Genomic DNA, 22,773 nt, shown 5'->3' on the forward strand with positions numbered 1-22,773 from the left:
TGTCCATTCATGTATTGTATTGAAGCATGCCCATCACTTTGGACCATATTTAATCATTCTTTACATTAGTTAGCATTTTTGTGATCAGTTTATTTTCCCATTGCTATACATGGCACTCCTCGAAAACCACAGTGGAATGTTTCTGAGCAAGGGTTACTGTGGAAACAGTTGCCAGGCAACAGCACAATAGTGCTCTGTTTTTGATCGGACCACACCTTAGAAATAGAATGCATAAAACTGACTTGTTTCTCCACATTACACATCAAAATCCATTGGTCTACTGATAGAGGTACAATTCAGTTGGTAATTGATTGTTATGATTCCTTACATAAAATAGACTACACAGGAAACAGAAAATGTGTTGTATTGTAACTGATAAAAAAAACGATCTCCCTAAGCCTGTGTGAAGTACATACCTGTGTATGGTAGAGCACACCTCCCTATGTGCTCGGGAGACCACCAACCCTCCAGCACAGCCTGTCTTCTTTGGGAGAACTGTATGGTGTATAGCTGATCATTCTCTGCTCCCTTGCCAGTGACATCTGCCATGACAGCCTCAGCAACAGGCTGAGCCAGCCAGGCCAATGCAGAGGCCAAGTGGGACTCCCCCGGCCCAGCTAAACCCATTACAGCTGTTATAACCCAGTCAGCTCCATCATGGGCTTGGGTTTCTCAGAGTCCATTTCCCATCCCCAACTCTGTCAGTCTGTTCCAAGTCCCTCACGACTCCATCATGCTAGCAGTCATGTTGCCCATGTCTCTTTCTCTCTGAGCTTCATATAACTGACTGGTTTGCAAAACCCAGCCAAAACACACTAAGGTCCCAGTTGATTTTCACACAAAGACAATGCTGGTGTCGCTGACATGCTGTCAAGTCCTAAACACACAAATTAAACAATCACTTTCAGACCTGCCAATGCGCCAGAGAGCTCATCTCTCGGCTATATTCCTTGGTAGACTGTTTTCACAGTCCTTCAGTTCATGATTCTTAATAACAAAACGTTTCATCAAATTGTTTTTGAAACTCAATGCAAATAACTGCAGATTACAAAGTATTTGTTTTCATTTGCAAGGTCTTGACAAATCTCCACTGCTGTATACTGTCTCTGTTGGGTCTGCTCTCTGTCTCTCCCTCAGTGTGTGGATACTAACCAACCAGAACCAACAATAGATAGCAAAACAGGAAATACACAATTACACGTTTCAATCAAAAAGGTAATGATTTACATGATCAAAAAGTGCAACAACAGGAAATAAAATGACTATTTGCAATGCTCAAGCCGAGCCTTTGTTGCTACCGCTGCGTTTTGCAGTGTAATCCTTTGGGCGTGTTTGTTGTTGCTTTTGTACCATGAGGTCTGTGCAGTAGGTACGGTGTATTATTTACGTTCCTGCTGTGTGGGCCCACAGCATGTCACACCCAGCATAGAGAGATTACCTCTAATGTCCATGGTCCTGCTACACGTCATTTTTTCCATGGTGGGTACAGAATATCTCATATATATGTCTTAGGACACATGAGCTTATCTTTGATTATTTATATGGCTCCACTGTTGTGGATGAATGGTTGGATGGATGGTGGTGGTGTATTAAGCGCTTAAATCTGTACAATCTTGTTCATGTTCTCTGAGTGTGGACAGTTGTCAAGGTGTATGGAAATAAACAACTAAAGTGCTTCTGGCCGGGCCTGTATGTCAGACCAGACATGTGTCCCTCCTTTTTATTTATTTATTTACTACAGTCATTGGCACATATAGCAACTGGTTGCTCCACTTGACATGCATGTTTCTGGAAAATCGCTCATGGCTTGCTAACAGCTTAGCTGTTTGGAGCAACTGTACCACTGAAATGCATTCCTCTCTCTTTTTGATATTTTAACCACAAGGCATTGTATTTTAAGGACTGCAAGTAGCCCATTGAGATGGATTTGCACTGTATGGTTTTTGAAAGCCCATAAAACTACTGGACAGACAAAGCTAGAAGATATGCTACATTTCTTAGTCATGTACAGTACTGCAGCCTATAGTTAAGGGTCAATGCCAAATCTTTGTTGGTAAAGGTATCCCAGAGCAGCTGTAGGAGGGAGACAAGCCTTTTAAAATAGCAGCCCAATACACATACAATATACTACAGCCAGGTGCACTCTAAAGCATATACTGTAGACCGAACTCAATGTGGGAACTAACAGTCATACACCTACTGTACACACTGAAGATACACTCCAAACCCCAATGTGTCTGTCATATCAACAGGAAAGCACTAGGAGAGAAGAGATGAACACGGCTACGTGCCAAGGCACTTCACCAGGAAAATCACATGAGTACAAAGCAGATCATTTGGATAGTTATCAAACTGTAAATCTAAAGTAACATGTCTTGGGTGATGATTGCAATGATACGTCCCAAATGGCACACTATTCCTTATATGGTGCACAACTTTTGACCAGAGCCCTTTAGGCCTTGGTCAAAAGAAGCACACTACAGTATAGAAGGAATATGGTGCAATTTGGAATGCCGACATGGACAATAATAACTTCTGCCACATGAGAGTACTCTCCTCTGATAGAAACGTTTTCTGTCTCCTGGCTGCAGCCTTCTCCCCGGTGTGGACTCTGAGAAGGTGACCTCCTCTCTCTCTCCAGAGGGTGTGCCCAGCGTCGAGGCCCCACTGCCCTTGCCAGCCATACAGGAAGGAGGCCGCTCCATGGCCATCAGCAATAAGTAAACTCCCCATGAGTAAGCTTCCAACGACTCAGTTACACCAGCTCTGTCAGGAGGAATGGGCCAAAATTCACCCAACTTACTGGGGGAAGCTTGTGGAAAGGTACCCGAAAAGTTTGACCCAGGGTAAACAATTTAAAGGCAATGCTACCAAATACCAATTCAGTGTATGTAAACTTCTGACCCACTAGGAATGTGATGAAAGAAATAGAAGCTAAAATAAGTAATTCTCTACAGTTATTTTGACATTTCACATTCTTAAAATAAAGTGGTGATCCTAGCTGACCTAAAACAGGGAATTTTTACTAGGATTAAATGTCAGGAATTGTGAAAAACTGAGTTTAAATGTATTTGGCAAAGGTGTATGTCACGCCCTGACCATAGAGAGCCTTTGTTTCTCTATGGTGTAGTAGGTCAGGGTGTGACTAGGGGGTGATCTAGTATTTCTATGTCTATGTTGTGTTCTAGTTTCTTTTTCTATGTTGGTGTTCTGTATGATTCCCAATTAGAGGCAGCTGGTAATCGTTGTCTCTAATTGGGGATCATATTTAAGTAGCTATTTTTCCACCTGTGTTTGTGGGATCTTGTTTCTGTGTAGTTGCATATGAGCACTGCTTGAGCGTCATGTATCGTTTATTGTTTTGTGCATTTCACTTAAATAAAATATGTGGAACCCAGATCACGCTGCACGTTGGTCCGAGTATGCTTCCAGTTCGTACGATGATTGTGACAGTGTATGTAAACTTCCGACTTCAACTGTATATATATTTCATGGCCAAAGGTAACAGACAAATCTGAGTAAGAGGAAATTAATCCTCAAAACAGGTCAGCAAATCTTGAAGTTTGATAAAGGATTAGATTGGGACAATTGTCTGATAGAATGCCAGATTTAACCAGTTTCAAACTTCTCAAGCAATAAGGTATGCCATTCCCAACCCTGCAAGCTGTGGTTATCTGTATCCCAACATGGAACTATGAAAATGCTTTGTTTTGGTACTCCTAACTTACTAATACTTGTATCTTTGGTACTTGTAATTTACTGCATGTAAAATATACCAGAAGACAAGCAGATGCATTAGATCACCATGCATTTTGTTATTAATAATCCAAAATGTGAAGGGAAAAAGAGAATAGCAGTGGAGCTCCAGAAATATCATCCTATTAAAAAGCTAGAAGTACTGTAGAATCTGAGTACACAGATAATTCTAATAACAGTACTCTCCGCCTGCAGCCTGTGAGTAGACACTGAGAAGACTGGGTACATCAATGTGACAGCCCACCCCAGAGACTAGGCTACTGTGTAGTCAGTCCATCAGAGACCAACATACTCTTGTATAACAAGCAAAAATCTCTGAGCCAAATTTAGCACACCACCTCACTCTACGTTATGATAGTCATTTACACTGTAAATAAATACTTTGTAGCACAGCAGGCTAGCTTCAGATTCCACAGTGGACGTAGCAGGCAAATTATGTAATAACATTACTGTAAGAATACAATACAATAGCATAGTTAATTCTGTCAAAGACTATTAACACATGTAGTGCACGGTTCAGATGGTGCCCGTGAGGTTTCCTCTATACACTGTACACACAGCTTTTGTCAGGAATGAATGAAAACACAAAACATGTATTGTCTTGAATGAAGTTTATAGAGTTGAAGTCGGAAGTTTACATACACCTTAGCCAAATACATTTAAACTCAGTTTTTCACAATTCCTGACATTTAATCCTAGTAAAAATTCCCTGTCTTAGGTCAGTTAGGATCACCACTTTTTTTTAAGAATGTGAAATGTCCGAATAATAGTAGAGAGAATAATTTATTTCAGCTTTTGTTTCCTTCATCACATTCCCAGTGGGTCAGAAGTTTACATACACTCAATTAGCATTTGGTAGCATTGCCTTTAAATTGTTTAACTTGGGTCAAACTCCTGACAGAGCTGGTGTAACTGAGTCAGGTTTGTAGGTCTCCTTGCTCACACACGCTTTTTCAGTTCTGCCCAGAAATGTTCTATAGGTTTGAGGTCAGGGCTTTGTGATGGCCACTCCAATAACTTGACTTTGTTGTCCTTAAGCCATTTTGCCACAACTTTGGAAGTATGCTTGGGGTCATTGTCCATTTGGAAGACACATTTACGACCAAGCTTTAACTTCCTGACTGATGTCTTGAGATGTTGCTTCAATATACCCACATCTTTTTCCTGCCTCATGATGCCATCTATTTTGTGAAGTGCACCAGTCCCTCCTGCAGAAAAGCACCCCCACAACATGATGCTACCACCCTCCCTCTTTTTCCTCCAAACATAACGATGGTCATTATGTCCAAACAGTTCTATTTTTGTTTCATCAGACCAGAGGACATTTCTCCAAAAAGTACGATCTTTGTCCCCATGTGCAATTGCAAACCGTAGTCTGGCTTTTTTATGGCGGTTTTGGAGCAGTGGCTTCTTCCTTGCTGTTGTTCTGGGATTGATTTGCACCTTTCACACCAAAGTACGTTCATCTCTAGGAGACAGAATGCGTCTCCTTCCAGAGCGGTATGACAACTGTGTGGTCCCATGGTGTTTATACTTGCGTTCTATTGTTTGTACAGATGAACGTGGTACCTTCAGGTGTTTGGAAATTGGTCCCAAGGATGAACCAGACTTGTGGTCTACAATTGTTTTCTGAGGTCTTGGCTGATTTCTTTTGATTTTCCCATGATGTCAAGCAAAGACATTACTCAAATGATGTCAATTAGCCTATCAGAAGCTTCTAAAGCCATGACATAATTTTCTGGAATTTTCCAAGCTGTTTAAAGGCACAGTCAACTTAATGTATGTAAACTTCTGACCCACTGGAATTGCGATACAATGAATTATTGATTATTAGTGAAATAATCTGTAAACAATTGTTGGAAAAATGACTTGTCATGCACAAAGTAGATGTCCTAACCGACTTGCCAAAACTATAGTTTCTTAACAAGAAATTTGTGGAGTGTATTGAAAAACTAGTTTTAATGACTCCAACTTAAGTGTATATAAACTTCCGACTTCAACTGTATATAGCTTGGTTATTACTGTAGCTTTTGTATTTTTTCAGGTAGTGAATCATACATTATCTTCTTTTATTATCTGTCAACACCTTTAGCAGGGCTGCCTTTTGAAAGTAAACTCCAAACTAGATGGTCAAGAAGTTCATTGTTGGGCCTCCCGAGAGGCGCACGGTCTAATGCACTGCATTGCAGTGCCAGAGGCATCACTACAGACCCTGGTTTGATCCAAGGCTGTGTCGCAGCCGGCCGTGACTGGGAGACCCATGAGGCGGCACACAATTGGCCCAGCGTTGTCCGGGTTAGGGGAGAGTTTCGCCGGCCTGGATGTGCGGCTGGCTTCCAGGTTAAGCGTGCAGTGTGTCAAGAAGCAGTGCGGCTTGGTGGGGTCGTGTTTTGGAGGAAGCATGGCATGTTATCGGTTATTTAATCATTTGTAAATGCAATATAAACCCTTTATAAACCCTTGAAAGTGTTACCATGTAAATAGAGCTCATAGAATAGGTGTTGGTTTGACATGATTTATCAGTGATTTATACATAGAGATCTTATCTGGTTAACTTGATTATACTTTAGTATTGTAATTGACTATGCTGTCTAGTCTGTTGCCTCAATCCAGGAAATCATCAGATAATCAACAGATAAATCATTTTGCAACAATGTGTTTCCTTGACTATTTTGATATTGTTTCATGGATACTTTCACAATCTATTGGCCACTGTGTGAATGTTGGTTTTGTCATCCTTGGTGCAGATAATGTAGTGCACTACAACACCGCGTGGGGGACAGGTTGGTGCTGCTGAATTCTAATGCTTCCTCTGCTGCTTGAGCTTTCATCTTTTTTTGCAGGATGCTATAGGTGTCTGAGCAGTGCAGCAAGGAACTGGGGCTAATAACGGGAGGCTTATTATAGCCCTAGCAACAGGAACGGGATTGGTGGCTGCGCAGGGTGAGCCTATCAGCTATTGGCTGGCAAGGGAGACAGTTCCAAGCACAGAAATGAATCTCATGAAAGCTTCAGTACAGCAGGCTGCAGCAAGAGACTGCAGTCTAGGGTAGGGGGATCCAACAGCTTGCCACTTCAGCTTATCAGTCAGTTTGGGGTGCTGTTTCCGTATTGGAATAAACAGATGTGCATGAATAATTGGTGGGTGTGTGTGTGTGTGTGTGTGTGTGTGTGTGTGAGAGAGAGAAACTACTGTCAGGGAATGGCAGATAGTATTGGCTTATAGCATCCACATGACAGAGATTTGTCATGTAAATTACATTTAGGTTTTGAGTAAAGAATCCTATATTTCACCCATAGCAAGAGTACAGTATACGTGGTCTCTATTGTTATAGCCTAGAAGTATGCTTTGATCCATATTGTAATGTTGTAGATGATGATGAGCAAAGCACCTTATCTCTCTCTCACACACACATACACATACACATGCACACATACACAGTTTCTACAGATACCTACAAACATGTTTGAACTTTAATCTCTGACCCAGCATCTTTGACCCAGCACATGAACAGCACACGAGTGTTTCAAATGAGAGCAGTGTCCCAAATTAGTTTCTCTGTCACACTGTCTATGGTGCACTACACTCCTTTTTAAAATGTCTATGGTGCACTAAACTCCTTTTTAAAATGTATATGGTGCACTACACTCTCTAAATGTCTATGAGTAAAATACTGGAGGGGACTGGGAACATTGTAGCACTGAGTAAAATACTGGAGGGGACAGGGAATATTGTAGCACTGAGTAAAATACTGGAAAGGACAGGGAATATTGTAGCACTGAGTAAAATACTGGAAAGGACAGGGAACATTGTAGCACTGAGTAAAATACTGGAAGGGACAGGGAACATTGTAGCACTGAGTAAAATACTGGAAAGGACAGGGAACATTGTAGCACTGAGTAAAATACTGGAAAGGACAGGGAATATTGTAGCACTGAGTAAAATACTGGAAAGGACAGGGAACATTGTAGCACTGAGTAAAATACTGGAAAGGACAGGGAATATTGTAGCACTGAGTAAAATACTGGAAAGGACAGGGAACATTGTAGCACTGGATTCATAGGATGAAGTATGGTGAAGGAGCTGGTAGTTCAGCATGACACTAATAAAAAAAAATTACATCTATATACTGACAAACAACTAACTTGAATGAGCAACAGATAGCAACGAAGTTTCTTAAAAACATCCTCCATTTTAATGGTAGTCGATTTGTTGACAAGATTATGTGCCTTCAGTCTACATGTTTTCTTTTGTATAGCCATGGTGCCAAGCCTTTACTTGATTCAATGGAAGTTTAATTTAATTTCAGAGCAAAGAGAGCATACATGTTACAGTGGTGTTCTACCTGAACTTACAGACACAAGGATCTGGGTGAACAAATTGAAAATGAAATAAATAAACACAAACTAAACATGTACTTAATGCATAAACCATCCCTTCTGATGTGTCCAAAAATCTACACCAAACAAATGATAGAGTTGAACGTTTCTTTCAGAGGAAAAGCAATCTGAATTGTTAACTCTCGCAATCTATGTTGACATAGAGGAAAAAGTAACACAGTGTTCCAAAGTGGCCTTGTGTCCCAGAAGGGACTATGTCAATTAATGAAGTACCAGGTTTAATTACATATGTTAACTGTACTTACTAAATTACATGTGTTAACTGTTCGAGTAGCATGGTAAAAATGGAAGGTATAACAGTGTCTCTCTGTTGATGGCACTAGATGAATGGCATAAAGTAACACCGTAGGTTTATGAATATAAATATCTAAATCTGACACACCTCAAGGTGTTTGGGTTTCCCAGGGCAAGTGATAATGTCTGAGACCAACAACAACAAAAAATAGCTGAGTTTTAGCCAATTATGATCAAGATTATAAATCTAATAAAATCTAGAGCATAGCAGCAAGACGGAAAACAACATCCTCAGCAATATCTATTTGGATACATGGTTAGCTCAGAGGATGTGAGATGTACAATGGGTTAAAGACTAAAAGTGGCGTCCCAAATGGCACCCTATTGACGCCACCAAATGGCAGCCTATTACCTATAGTGCACTATTGACCAAGACCCATAGGGCTCTGGTCAAAAGTAGTGTACTATATAGGGAAGAGGGTGGCATTTGGGACACTGTTAAAGTCCTAAATCATTTAGATCTGTTCTTTTGTCCTCGTGGGAATCATTCAGTTGGGACATTCAGCCCTCGGTGGTAAATAACTTTAACAGTGTATGACAAATGACTCTCCCTGTTTGCTTCAACCTGAAGTCCTAATAGCCAGCTATTATTTGACTAGCTTTTGCATTATATTGCATGAGCAGAAATGTGCATTCACTGCACTGGAGTCATGCAAGTTTGTGTAGATCTACAAGCATAAGTGGGTTTTTAAAGTGTCGTTATAATTCTCTTTTTGCATACATGGTTATGGAGGATGCCTATGGAGTATGCTGAATCAACTATTTCAAGTGGGAAAGGAGGCACACACAAGAATAGCATACTAGCAGCACATAAGAGGTTACAACAAAACACAAACGTTGACTTAGTGACATCACAACAATACACTAGACTGCCATGGAAATGGTGAATTTATAATTGTCATAATTTTTTTATCATCATAGTTCTCGTTTCTTGTGCAACTGCTACATAATGACTCACATTCAAGATATTCGTCACTCAGAAACAGCTAAAAAGGTATAAAAAAAAATAAAAAAATGTATACTGTCAGAAATAAATTGTGGTCCATGTTGTGAATTCATAACAGAAACACTGATTCTGAAAACTTCATTGTTCAAACTGGTTAATAACATGACAAAATAAGTAATCAAATAGTTCAAAGAACAAAGTATTTGTTTTACAATGCCATTATTATAATTTAATGTGACAAAGCCATTATTATAATTTAACATGACAAACATCAGTTGGTAAGATTAAGCAATCACTGGTATGTTTTTCCCCACTTTTTTTTTCTTCCATTAACAAATTAAATACATATTGCATGCCACTATAGCAATGCTCATAACATGTCAATTTTTACGATGTACATTTTGATATAGCAAATAATAACAAAATAAGAATCAGTTATAAATAAGAAATAAATCAGACAAAGCCTGTTTTCTCAATCATATGAATACTTAACACCCACAGTATAAGTTAATAAAGTCAAGCTACTGTATGTTTAAATACTCCACCAGCATGCACAATACTGAATAATCGATATTATTGTAGTAATCATCTTACACTGAAGAAACAGTATAGTAGGCAAGTGCATTTAATAAAACACAGAAGTAAACCACAAACTCTGCAGCTGCTTTAACATAACGTCTCTGTTTTAAACTGTCTCTGCCTTTAGATAGACTCGATTGGAGGTTAAGCTTTGGTTCCAGTATCATACTGAGAGCAGTCAGAGGACAGTCACAATGGATATAATGCCCAATATTCCGAAAAAACTAGAAGTCATGTGAAAGAGTAAATTGATAGGTATTTTATCCTTACCTCATTGCCATGATTGGTATTAACTTCACAATGAACATCCAACATTTTAACAAAACATCTGCATTTGACTTTTTCTAGTTGATTTGGTCAGATGAATACTATTTGCATTTTCTTGGCTGTCCTGCACTCCCTTCAAGAGTGAGTGATATCTTAAAAGGGCAACTCCGCAACTTTTCAAACATCATATTCATTATCTCCAGCACTAAACGATATTGTTGTCTACATATGTGAAAGCGGCGCATTTGTATGTTTTGTAGAAGAAATAAAATAGCATTAAAATGTTCTACCCGATGACATCAAAAGTTTCAACATTTTAAAAACAGTGAATGATCTTTTGAATGAAAAAGGAAACCGCACACTGCTCTTGATAGTATAACTGATCTTTAATAAGCTTACGTGTCGGCCTCACGGCCTTCGTCAGAGCTTTTTGTGAGTTAAAACAAAATGTGCACCCTTATTTAGACCTAGCCCCACCCACATACGTTCCACGAATCGAAAGGGGTTGGAGGCGAAGGAAAAACAAATAAAAGTGCTACCAAATATGACAATATGCATTTCATAAATATTTTAATAAAGTGTGTAAATAAGACGTCTGTAAAACCACAATGAGGACATAGACCTACTAAGCAAGTTTTCATATATCATTGGGTGCAAAAAACAGAGTAATCTTAAATAGGGGCATAATTCATGTTCAAATTCACAACAACAAAAAATTGATTTTCAAACACTAAGATTTGCGGTGACGTGGGGAGCAAGAAAAGAGCCCATCTCTGGCTAGAAATCCTACCCGGTGATGTCACAGAAGCATTTTTTAGGATCCTTCTTATCTTTTTAACCACAGATCATAGAAATGCGCTATTTTCACATAAGTAGACACTGGTTTGGTGCTGAGATAATGAATATGAGGTTGAAAAGTGGCTGAGTTGCTAGTACTGGAACCATTGCAAACTATTTGCAAACTTCCCCCCTTCCTCAAGTGTCTGCATCTCTATCATGCATAAACCTAACTAAGCAGCTTCCCTTGGTACGACACCAGTCCCTATGCCAGTGTGAGACTGCCAAACCAATCCAAAAACAACCACTTCAGGATTGACTGACATTTCAGTGGTTTTGGCAAATGTCAAAGAGAAAATCAAGAAGAAGCAGGCCCTTTCAACCATATATATTAGCCTATGTAACCTCCCCTCTCACCTTTCTTTCTTTTAACACATGGAAAAATAAAGAACTGCTGCTGTGGTACGATCATCAGCAAAAGCGCCTGCCAAAGCCCACCGGCCCTTCATTCTATATTTTTTCTAAGTGTGGTTTATTAATCTTTGTTGCCCTCCCCTCCCTCATCATCCTGCTGGTCACTTGTCCACAGTGTTAAGTTGTCTCGGAGCAGCTGCATGATGAGAGTTGAGTCTTTGTAGGAGTCCTCGTTCAGGGTGTCCAGCTCAGCAATAGCGTCATCGAAGGCGGTCTTGGCCAGATGACAGGCCTGCTCAGGGGCATTCTGGATCTCGTAGTAAAACACAGAGTAGTTGAGGGCCAAGCCGAGGCGGATGGGGTGGGTGGGCTGCATGTGCTCTTTGCTGATCTCATGGGCCTCGTTGTAAGCCTTCTCTGATGACTCGATGACGGTGGCCCTCTTCTCACCCGTGGCCACCTCGGCCAGGTAGCGGTAGTAGTCGCCCTTCATCTTCAGGTAAAACACCTTGCTCTCGTGCTGCGTCTCGTTGCAGTTCTTGATCAGGTAGTTATCCAGCAGGTTGAGCACGTCCTGACACACAGCCTCCAGCTCCTTCTCAATCTTCTCTCTGTAGGCCCGAACCATTTCAATCTTTTTCTCATTTCCATCTGAAGAGGTCTTCTGCTCGATGCTAGAGATCACCCTCCAAGAGGAACGGCGGGCCCCCACCACATTCTTATAGGCCACAGACAGGAGGTTCCTCTCCTCGTTAGATAGGGCCTCATTCAGCTCTGTTACCTGGGGAGGGGACAGAGCAGTGGTCATAAATGCACTATCCTGTGTAAGACAGCCAATAACCCCCTAGGTTATGCATTCATGAATGTAAACAGTTATTTTTCAACAATATCACGTACAGAAGGTATGGTTTTACATGAAATCATATCAGAGCATGTCACAACCCTATACAGTATCACACCTATCATATCTACTGTACAGTATGATCTGTTAGAATACAAACTGGATGCACACACAGCACTGCATTGGGAATGAGCAAGATTCAGTTAGTTTCCATGGCAATCAGGTCACTTAGTGCACCAGTAGATCAAACTGCCACGTGGACAGCTAATGCTCGCTTGTGGAGAACCAGATTGAAGATAGTGAGAGAGTGAGAGAGAGTGGGGGTTGGGACTGGAGAGGGGGCAGAGGGTTGGAGGTAGTTATGTTCCCACGAGGAATCCAGAGGCAGCTGCAGTGTAAGTGTAGACGGTCAGTCCATCGCACAGGCAGTTCACGTGTCTCCCTGACCTTCTCCTCTGCTTAAAACTGACCTTTTCACCTGTCTAAAACCCCATGTAATGCTGTCACCCTGGACATGCTTTGAACCTACTACTTGACTCTATACGTACAAGGTGGGAGGTAACGTGTTAATCCTGGGAATGTCAAAGAGTGTACAGTAAAAAGCACAACTGATCAGTAACCTTTGAACTTTTAACGTTGTATATCCTGACTTGGTCTAAATGCTACACTTCGTTCTACTAACCTACAAGGTATTTAGTGTCTGACTTAAAGACATTATGTAGCAAATTACAATAAGTAACATTAAATATTCTCAAGACTTATTATAACGAACCCACACACCAATGTCACATATACAGTATCTTACCTGGGTCAGTCTAACAATTCGGTGCCTTTTGAGATGTGTAACTTGGTGAAAAAAAAAGGTTAGACTTCACCTACTTTTGACATTGTCAAAGATCACATGTTTAACATAATAAAATAAACATGTTTTAAAATCTCAAGAGGTTAAATAAAAAAGTCAAATAAAGTAACAGGGTTGACCGTAACACAGCTGACATCTTAAATCAGCCATAAATTCCCTTTTGACAGGGGGAAATGGAAGTTTGTGTGCAACTGGAAGGGGCAATTGAATGCAAGGTTCAAAAAACTAAATTGTTAAAACATTTCTAGTCTGTCTATGGGTAACACTGTTGACGTGTTATGCTCGACCCACTCAGTTTTCCACCACAAAACACCTGAAAATGGCCAAAAAGAGTAGAACCAGCTCACCTGCTTTTACACTATGATTTGACTATTAGAAGTTCAATGTTTATTTTATTTTTTATAATCTATTTAACTCTGCATTATTGGAAAAGGACCCGTAAGTAAGCATTTCACTGTTAGTCTACATATGTTGCCTACGAAGAATGTGACAAACAATATTTGATTTGTTTCTTTTGATCACATTTCTTTAAAGGAATAGGGTAGACCTTAAAATGAAGGGCAGGATCTTGTTGTTTTTACCTTAAAATGGATCAATAATCACATGAAATAAAGAATAATATTCAGAAAGGATTTTTTCAAAACAACAAAATAACTAGGGCTTTACAATAACGCTGAAATTCTGGGGTTAAGTAGGTTAAAGTCTTCCTGGAAGTCACAGACAGTGCACAGAGGGACATGTCAAAATGCTGAATCTTTATTCATGTTAAAAATCTAATTCATTGAATTATTCATGTGGTCTATATTAAAGGGCATTTCATTTAATATAACTTGCTTTTAAAATGCAATATTGGTGCAACATTTATAATTAAAATATCAAAGGGATGCAAAAGACACATTTTATGGAACAACCCCCATATCTGTGTTGAATCACATTAAGAGCAACTGAAAAGACCTGAGACGATCAATATCACTTCCAATCCACTTCCAGATAACCTTACATTGATAAAACACATGTATTTATATCCACCTAAATCAATATCTGCAAAATAATTAGATTATCTAGATTAGAACTATAGAGAGGGAAGATGCAGACAGCAAAAGGCTACAGAGGAAATACAGCTTAATGGGTGGCCCATTCTAGCAAAGTGCTCTCCCTCATTGAGAAGCTAACGTTGCTCCTTTCTGGTGAGCTGATGTGACATTACCCTCCCAGCCTGATAGAGGAGCGGAAAGAATGCGGCTGATAGGTGACATCACAGCCATCGTGTGCATGGATGACAGAATATTTCTAAACAGGCCTTTTTCCTTCCCAGCTTGAAATGCAAGAACATACAATTCACAGCTCAAATGCATTACTAAGCTAATGTTATGCTATCTAATTGTTACTCCATCTGATTGTAATGGATCCGTGAGAAACCTAATGGACAGAGTGCAAAAGACCTCAAGCGATGTTGGAAAAGCTCATCATACGCATTTCTTGTCAGTGAATCATCATTGTACCAAAATGCTGATATCAGTGAATATAACTGAAGAGAGGCAGCCTACCATACTGATCTGAATACCTAATTGCCAAGCTGAACAATTATTGATGGGCTGGGTAAAAATCTGTCACGACTATCCTGAACACATTATGCTACTGTAAATACATGACATAATAAAAATAAAGAAATGTCTTCAATGACATTCAATGCATTCACTGACAAAGCAGCACTGCTTATAGTTGCACCTTACTGCATTGATGCATTAAGGAACCAATGCAAACATGTATGCAGGATAATATTGTACAAGGTGAGATCAGAACATAAAAGTATACTTCTCATTGCTTTTTCCTGCCATCAAGAGAAGCCTGGCTGCAGTGGCAAGGGATTTCCCATTGGAGAGGGGTACGAGTACACACCACTACACTGCAAAAGGCCTAGTACTGACTGCATGCACTGACACAGCAGATTGCTTAAAGGGAAAGGAATCCTACAGGCACACATCACTAAAATGGCATTGCTTGCAACAAGAAATCTGCAGGGGAAAGATATCTAAATTATGCAGGCGATGAGACAAAGTATTACTAGGAAGTAATAATAATGGTTAAGATTTCATTTCATTACAGTTAGAAAAAAAAGTTGTTGAGTACAGTTTTAATACTAAAGCACTAGGCTAGGCTACATAATGATTGGAGGAGACTGGGCATATAGGTTTAGGGCCTAATGACAATGCATTTTTCACAGTGTGAGACCTGTATCAATAAACCAAACAATAACCTATATTTCATTAAAATTGCTTTAAAGAACACACAGCTCAACCATATCCAGACATACAGCATGTCTAGACGCTACTGCACACGTTGACAATGACACACAATGCAACATACAGGTGCATTGCAGAATGATAATGTAACTTAATGTAGCTCAACAACTGAACACAAAATGATCAATATCCAATCTGATCATTGACTCACTGCAATATGACAAAATACAGAACATTCTAGAGAGAATTATGCTGCCTCCTACATTTGTTTTGTGTAAAGAGCTGGAAACTGAATAACCATTTATGCAGGAATAGATCCTCATCCAGAGAACATATGTAGCCTATATGAACAGATATACAGTACCAGTCAAAAGTTTGGACACACCTACTTATTCAAGGGGTTTTCTGTATTTTTACTACTTGTTGGCTGTTTTTCCTTCACTCTGTGGTCCAACTCATCCCAAACCATCTCAATTGGGTTGAGGTCAGGTGATTATGGAGGCCAGGTCATCTGATGCAGCACTCCATCACTCTCCTTCTTGGTCAAAATAGCCCTTACACAGCCTGGAGGTGTGTTGGGTCATTGTCCTGTTGGAAAACCAATGATCGTCCCACTAAGCGCAAACCAGATGGGATGGCGTATCGCTGCAGAATGCTGTGGTAGCCATGCTGGTTAAGTGTGCCTTGAATTCTTAATATGTCACCAGCAAAGCACCCCCACACCTGCTCCTCCATGCTTCACTGTTGGAACCACACATGCAGAGATCATCCGTTCACCTACTCTGCGTCTCACAAAGACACGGCGGTTGGAACCAAAAATCGCAAATTTGGACTCATCAGACCAAAGGACATTGCTCATGTTTCTTGGCCCAAGCAATTCTCTTCTTCATAGTGGTCTCCTTTAGTAGTGGTTTCTTTGCAGCAATTCGACCATGAAGGCCTGATTCACACAGTCTCCTCTGAACAGTTGATGTTGAGATGTGTCTGTTACTTGAACTCTGTGAAGCATTTATTTGGGCTACAATTTCTGAGGCTGGTAACGGTAATGAACTTATCCTCTGCAGCAGAGGTAATTCTGGGTCTTCCTTTCCTGTGGCGGTCCTCATGAGAGCCAGTTTCATCATAGCGCTTGATGGGTTTTGAGACTGCACTTGAAAAACCTTCAAAGCTCTTGAAATATTCCGGATTGACTGATCTTCATTTCTTAAAGTAATGATGGACTGTCATTTCTCTTTGCTTATTTGAGTAGTTTATGCCATAATATGGACTTGGTCTTTTACCAAATCTTCCACCCCTACCTTGTTACAACACATTGGTTCAAATGCATTAAGAAGGAAAGAAATTCCACAAATTACCTTTTAACAAGGCACACCTGTTAATTGAAATGCATTCCAGGTGACTACCTCATGAAGCTGGTTGAGAGAATGCCAAGAGTGAACAAAGCTGTCATCAAGGCAAAGGGTGGCTACTTCGAATAATCTCAAATATATGTATTTGTTAAACACTTTTTTGGTTACTACATCATTCCATGTAGAAAATAATAAAAATAAAGAAAAACCCTAGAATGAGTAGGTGTGTCCAAACTTTTGACTGGTACTGTATATATATATATATATATATATATTATCAATAGAGGACACATTTAACTTACAAAAATGTATTTAAAATATATGACAATTTTTACTAGGTTATTATTTAATTAAATCTAGATATTGATTGATTCTTCCTGTAATATTTGAGCAACCTCACATGGCACTACCCTAAAGACCAAATTCTTAACGATCTGAATTGAATAAATCACATGGGGATATTAAATCCCACTGGGCATACACTGGTTGAATCAAAGTTGTTTCTACGTCATTTCTATGAAATTATGTTAAAACCAACGTGGAGTAGACGTTGAATTGACGTCTGTGCCCAGTGGCATAGAACATTTATCAAATGTAATGTGAGGGACACGTTTGACAGAGAAATCAATGTTCTTTGGTGCCTCAGAATACATTTGGTGGTAATATTACTCCACTGTATTTCTTTTAAAGGCACGAGACAGGCACCGCCCAAGCACTGCCCAAGGAGCATTCGATAGCAAATATTGATTGCCTTTCTTGAACGTTTGAGCTCCACATTTTAGCTATTTTATTCGTTATAAATAAACAGAGATTGAGCCCTATGAAACAGACGTGATATTCTGAATGGTGTAGGCTAGTATTGGTGTATTTCTATACACATCACATCCATGAAAAATCTCCCGGGAATGCAATCAAATACCTAAATAGAGATAATTCATATTTATTAGAATTACATTGTAGAGAATTCAATGTTTTATTGAACACCATATCACATACCTTATTCATACAGTAGTCAATTCACATGCAATGGTTTTGGAGGAGTGACTTACCGACTTCATGGCAGCTGCCATATCATCATACCTTTCAGCCTGTTCAGCCAGCCTGGCTTTCTGCACCAGCTGCTCGCGATCAACCATTTTAATATTTGGTTAGTGTGAACGTTATTCTATAGGTTTTGGGATGAAATTATATGTGTACTACTCGCAATGCTGTGAAACTCTATGTGAACCTAGGCTGCAGCTGTTCCGTGCAGTCTGTGCTAGTGCCGACGGGCCACCCTTTCTCGTTCCTCACACTTTCCCCGGACTGCGTCATCACTCAGAAAGGTGGGTGTCTTGCTGCTGATGAAACAGTCCTTACATGGGAATCCAGAGGTCCTGCATATGTGGGATGAGAGCGAATCAGATTTCCTGTTTCATTCCCACTAGGCAAGCAATGGCTGTGTGGGAAATTGAGTCCAATAGGTATCCTTAGTGACTCTAAACCTAACCTTAACTTCATGTCCACACCCCAGCTCAACCTTACCTCTACCTGACAGCTGTCACTGAACTAACCAATCACAGTTACCAATGCAAAGGCTGACCTCTCCTGGCAAGATAAGCTTAATACAACTATTTATCATATGCTAGTGCCACAACTTGATTGTGCTGCCTGTTTCCTCTGAGAAAATCAGATACTATCCTTGCAACGGAAGTCTTGCCAAACATTTCTGAAAGGTCAGATATCCTTATTAATATTCAATGGGTATTGGAAGTCCCAAATGGGACCCTATTCCCTATATAGTGCTCCGTTTTGGACACCAAGTAGTGCACTATATCACACACAATGTCAGTGCATTAAAATCAAGTTTATGCAGGGAGATGGAGTGATGGAGAAGGGACCTCCTGCTTTCTGTACATTTAGTCCAGCAGCACCAATCCAATGAGTCATTCAGAACCCCCTCTGCTGGTACAGCATGGTATTACATCATGACTCAGTGCAAAGGATGGACGAATCATCACGGCCTGTGCTAACTCATTACATTTGCGAATCACTTAGGGGTGAATCCTAACTTCCCATTGACATTAATGCATGACTAAGTGAAAATTCAACCTAAGTGGCATATTGACATAGTTTCAGAGTACTGTAGGTGCAGGTAGTATATGTTTGTCAGTCACACAAGTCTCAATATTAGCTGGAAAGCAGTCCTGCATGTATTGTTGTATTGGGGAGAATGGTGAACATGCATTCTGCAGAATTAGCATAATAAAATAATCCCCATAAAAATATGTCTGTTTAAGATAGAAATATCTGGGGTTTTTTGCATTGGCTGTGTCTATGACCCCTCCAAGGTATCCCCTTTCCCTTTTCTTTCCCTTCTAAGGGCTAATAGCAGTAAAGCCAAATTCAATGTTTCATCAGATAATTTTTGTATATATATTTTTTTATACTTAAAGTGATCCTAAAATTCTAAATCACATACAAACAACAAAAACATAAATGCAACATGAAACAATTTAAATGATTTAGTGAGTCACAGTTCATGTAAGGATATCAGTCAATTGAATGGAATTCATTAGGCCCTAATCCATGGATTTCACATGACTGGGAATACAGATATGCATCTGTTGGTTACAGATACCTTAAAAAAAGGTAGGAGCATGGATCAGAAAACCAGTCAGTATCTGGTGTGACCACCATTTGCTTCATGCCTCTCCTTCGCATAGAGTTGATCAGGCAGTTGGTTGTGGCCTGTGGAATGTTGTCCCACTCCTCTTCAATGGCAGTGAAAAGTTTCTGGATTTTGTAGGAACTGGAACACGCTGTCGTACACGTCAAACCAGAGCATCCCAAACATGCTCAATGGGTGACATGTCTGGTGAGTATGCAAGCCATGGAAGAACTGGGACATTTTCAGCTTCCAGGAATTATGTACAAATCCTTGCGACATGGGGCCGTTTTGGTAATGAATATAGGCTACAAGATAGGGTAATTCACCTATTACAAACAGCCTATGTGAATGCACCCGTACACACAGCTGTTTTAACAAAATAATGCAAATGCTAAAAGTAGTAGTCTAGTTATTTATGCACGCAAACAAATACTGAAAAGCAGTTTGGCTTACACTGTAAATATTAGGGGTTCAACAACGGTTCTTCTAAGATCCTCAAAGTTCTTTGAAGAACCTTAGGGTTCTTGGCACTGACAATGCCCCCCAAAAGGTTCTTCCAGGAACCCCATAGGAGGTGGGGTTCATCGAGGAACCTCCTTAGTTGATGGGGGTTCTTTCAGGAACCTAACTGCCCAACTGAAACATTTGGATTTGAATATGAAAGGACAGCAGGTGCAGGCACTTAACTGAAAAATGAAATAAAGATCTCCTCAATTTAAGATAAGGTTTGTCTCTTGTATGGTTACATTTTTTTACTTAACCTTTATTTAACTAGGCAAGTTAGTTAAAAGACGGCCTACCCCGGTGTCACGTCCTGACCCTGGTATGAGGTCATTTTTCCCTAGTAGATTGGTCAGGGCGTGACAGGGGGGTGTTTTGTCTATTCTGTTTTCTATGTGGGTTGTCTAGAGATTCATTCTATGTTGTCATTTTCTATGTTGTGGCCAGGTATGGTTTCCAATCAGAGGCAGCTGTCTATCGTTGTCTCTGATTGGAAGCCATACTTAGGCAGCCTGTTTTTCATGGGGTTTTGTGGGTGGTTGTTTCCGTTTAGTCCAGAGCACCTGACGGGACTGTTGGTCATTTTGTTATTTTGTTTAAGTGTATTCATTAAAGAAACAGAAGAAACAGAACGAGCACTATACACGCTGCGTCTTGGTCTCCATTCAACGACCCCTGTGACACCCGGATGATGATACAGCCTGGAATCAAACCAGGGGCTGTAGTGACGCATCTTGTACTGAGATGCAGTGTCTTAGACCGCTGCTCGACTCGGAGCCCACTTGGGAGCCCCATGTGTTACATCTGCTCCTGCCACGCCCCCTACTGCTCATCTTGTGTCTCCTTGACCTGCCGCCACTCCCCAGTGATTGTGTGAGTGGAGACAGGTGTGCTGGAGTCAGAGCAGATCCCCAACTGGCTGCAACCTGTTCCATAATCAAGACATCTACAAATACTTAGCCCTGCCACTTCCACGCTGCCAGATCGTAGCCTCTGATCAGTCAGTCTGTGTTTTAGTCATTGGCTCATGCATAGATCCTGTTTTCAAGTTGTGCCTGTTTTCCCATGCCTGACACTATTTTCTCTCCACTACAGTTCTGTCCGCTCTGACTCTGGTCCCTGTCTCCAGTCCCACATCTCGTCAATCCTGCCACCTTTCCCAGAACCCCCACTCCACTGCTTCCTTGGATTCCGCTCCGGACCTGCTTACCCAGCCCCAACTCCCCTCGCTCCAGCCTCGCCTCAGAACCTAGCTTCCTGCAACCCACCCAAGCTTCCTCTGGCCTGCAGCCCATCTTTCCCCTGCTTTTCAATAAATACCTTATCCCAATCTCCTCGTCTGTCTGCTCTTGGGTTCACCTGCTCCGCGTAACACCATGAACTAAATAGATAGTATCATCATAAAGAAATATCAATCTTAACATATTTATGCAAATCTTTCTAAAACAGAAAATAGACACAATTCAATAGAAATCAATCAACAAAGAGTTAAGAATATGTACTGTAGGCTATAAGAATATGTTGAAGGCTAGCTGTATTGGGTGCAGATGACTGAACTGTTCCCTTTTGTGTCTGTGTCTGCAGGTATACAGACAAGGAGGCATACAAAGGTATGTCAATTGGTTTTGGTATGTTATGCAGATCACATTTACCATCCTCCTCCCTTACCTCTTTAATGAAAATCCCATAGACCTCTACATTATGGACAAGGTATGTGTATGAAAACCATTATCAAAATAGATTTTTTCATTCACATTTACCACAGAAAACAAGGTATGAATACTGTTCTGGATGTTTTCTTAATCATCTGTATAATTACTACACCTCTGATGAATATAACAGGAAACCTGTTCGATCACCATTCTCTGCTAAATCATTCTGGCTATGGATACAGAGAACATCAACACATTAACATCAACATGCCAGAGGATATACCCGCTGGGTTTGGGTTTCTGCTGGGTTTGCCTCATATTAGATTTTTTTTTCTTCTGCTTTGCCACTAAAATCATAAACACAGAACTAAAATATTGTGATATTGTGTGTATTGTCAGTATTATTAATAATAATAACAGGGGAGGGGGGGTAGTTCAAAAATGTACCCCAAAAGGTTATTCGAAACGTTCTCGAGGATCCTTTAAAAGGGGTTCTTTGAAGAAACCTTTTAATGGGTTCTTCAAATAACTTATAGGGGTTCCCCCACAGTTTCAATTTGAAGAACCACTAAAGGATACTCCAGGAAACTTTTATTTTTAGAGTGTAGAATACCAACATCACTGTGAATGTAAATTAATGAATGCAAACAGAACAAAACAGCAGTACCAAGTAGGCCTAGTAAACAAAATGTCAGATCAATATGAAACAATCTATATTTAGGCTAGTTACACTAACAGTAAACAAATGCAGTAAACAAAAGGCAAATGGAGATCCAAATAACCAAAACATAGCCTACAGCCTATTGCAGTGAGATACAGCCATGACCAGCTGTCTTGCCCAACAAATAGGCATATAGGCCCACTTCAAACATGGAAAACCATACTGCTCATGAGTATAGCAACACGTGATATGACACAATATACTTCTGTGGATTAAATTCCACCAACGTAACCAGTTAAGCAATTCTAGCCTACCTTTAACACATTTCCAATATGTACAGTTCCATTTACAACCACGAAAACCAATAGGCTACCACGAAAATCCTAATAGAATGTATTTATTTTTAAATCAAATCAAATCAAATTTTATTTGTTACATACACATGGTTAGCAGATGTTAATGCGAGTGTAGCGAAATGCTTGTGCTTCTAGTTCCGACCATGGAGTAATATCTAACAAGTAATCTAACCTAACAATTTCACAACAACTACCTTATACACACAAGTGTAAAGGAATTAATA

The 22,773-nt window shown here is 40.1% G+C and overlaps 1 protein-coding gene and 1 pseudogene across 1 annotated transcript; one reads left to right on the forward strand and one right to left on the reverse strand.

Annotated features, from left to right (window-relative positions):
- Positions 1-2,003: 2,003 nt before the first annotated feature.
- On the forward strand, positions 2,004-2,745 carry LOC123724094 (heat shock protein beta-1-like; annotated as a pseudogene).
- Positions 2,746-7,929: 5,184 nt separating this feature from the next.
- On the reverse strand, positions 7,930-18,053 carry LOC106612802 (14-3-3 protein gamma-2). The gene is made up of 2 exons (XM_014214318.2): positions 17,779-18,053; positions 7,930-12,215 (listed from the first exon to the last, which is right to left on the reverse strand). Exons 1-2 carry the CDS (start codon positions 17,863-17,865, stop codon positions 11,556-11,558), a joined length of 747 nt encoding a protein of 248 aa, XP_014069793.1. The 5' UTR covers positions 17,866-18,053; the 3' UTR covers positions 7,930-11,555.
- Between the last annotated feature and the right edge of the window lie 4,720 nt (positions 18,054-22,773).

Source organism: Salmo salar, chromosome ssa09 (assembly GCF_905237065.1).
Source record: "Salmo salar chromosome ssa09, Ssal_v3.1, whole genome shotgun sequence".
Taxonomy (NCBI): Eukaryota; Metazoa; Chordata; class Actinopteri; order Salmoniformes; family Salmonidae; genus Salmo; species Salmo salar.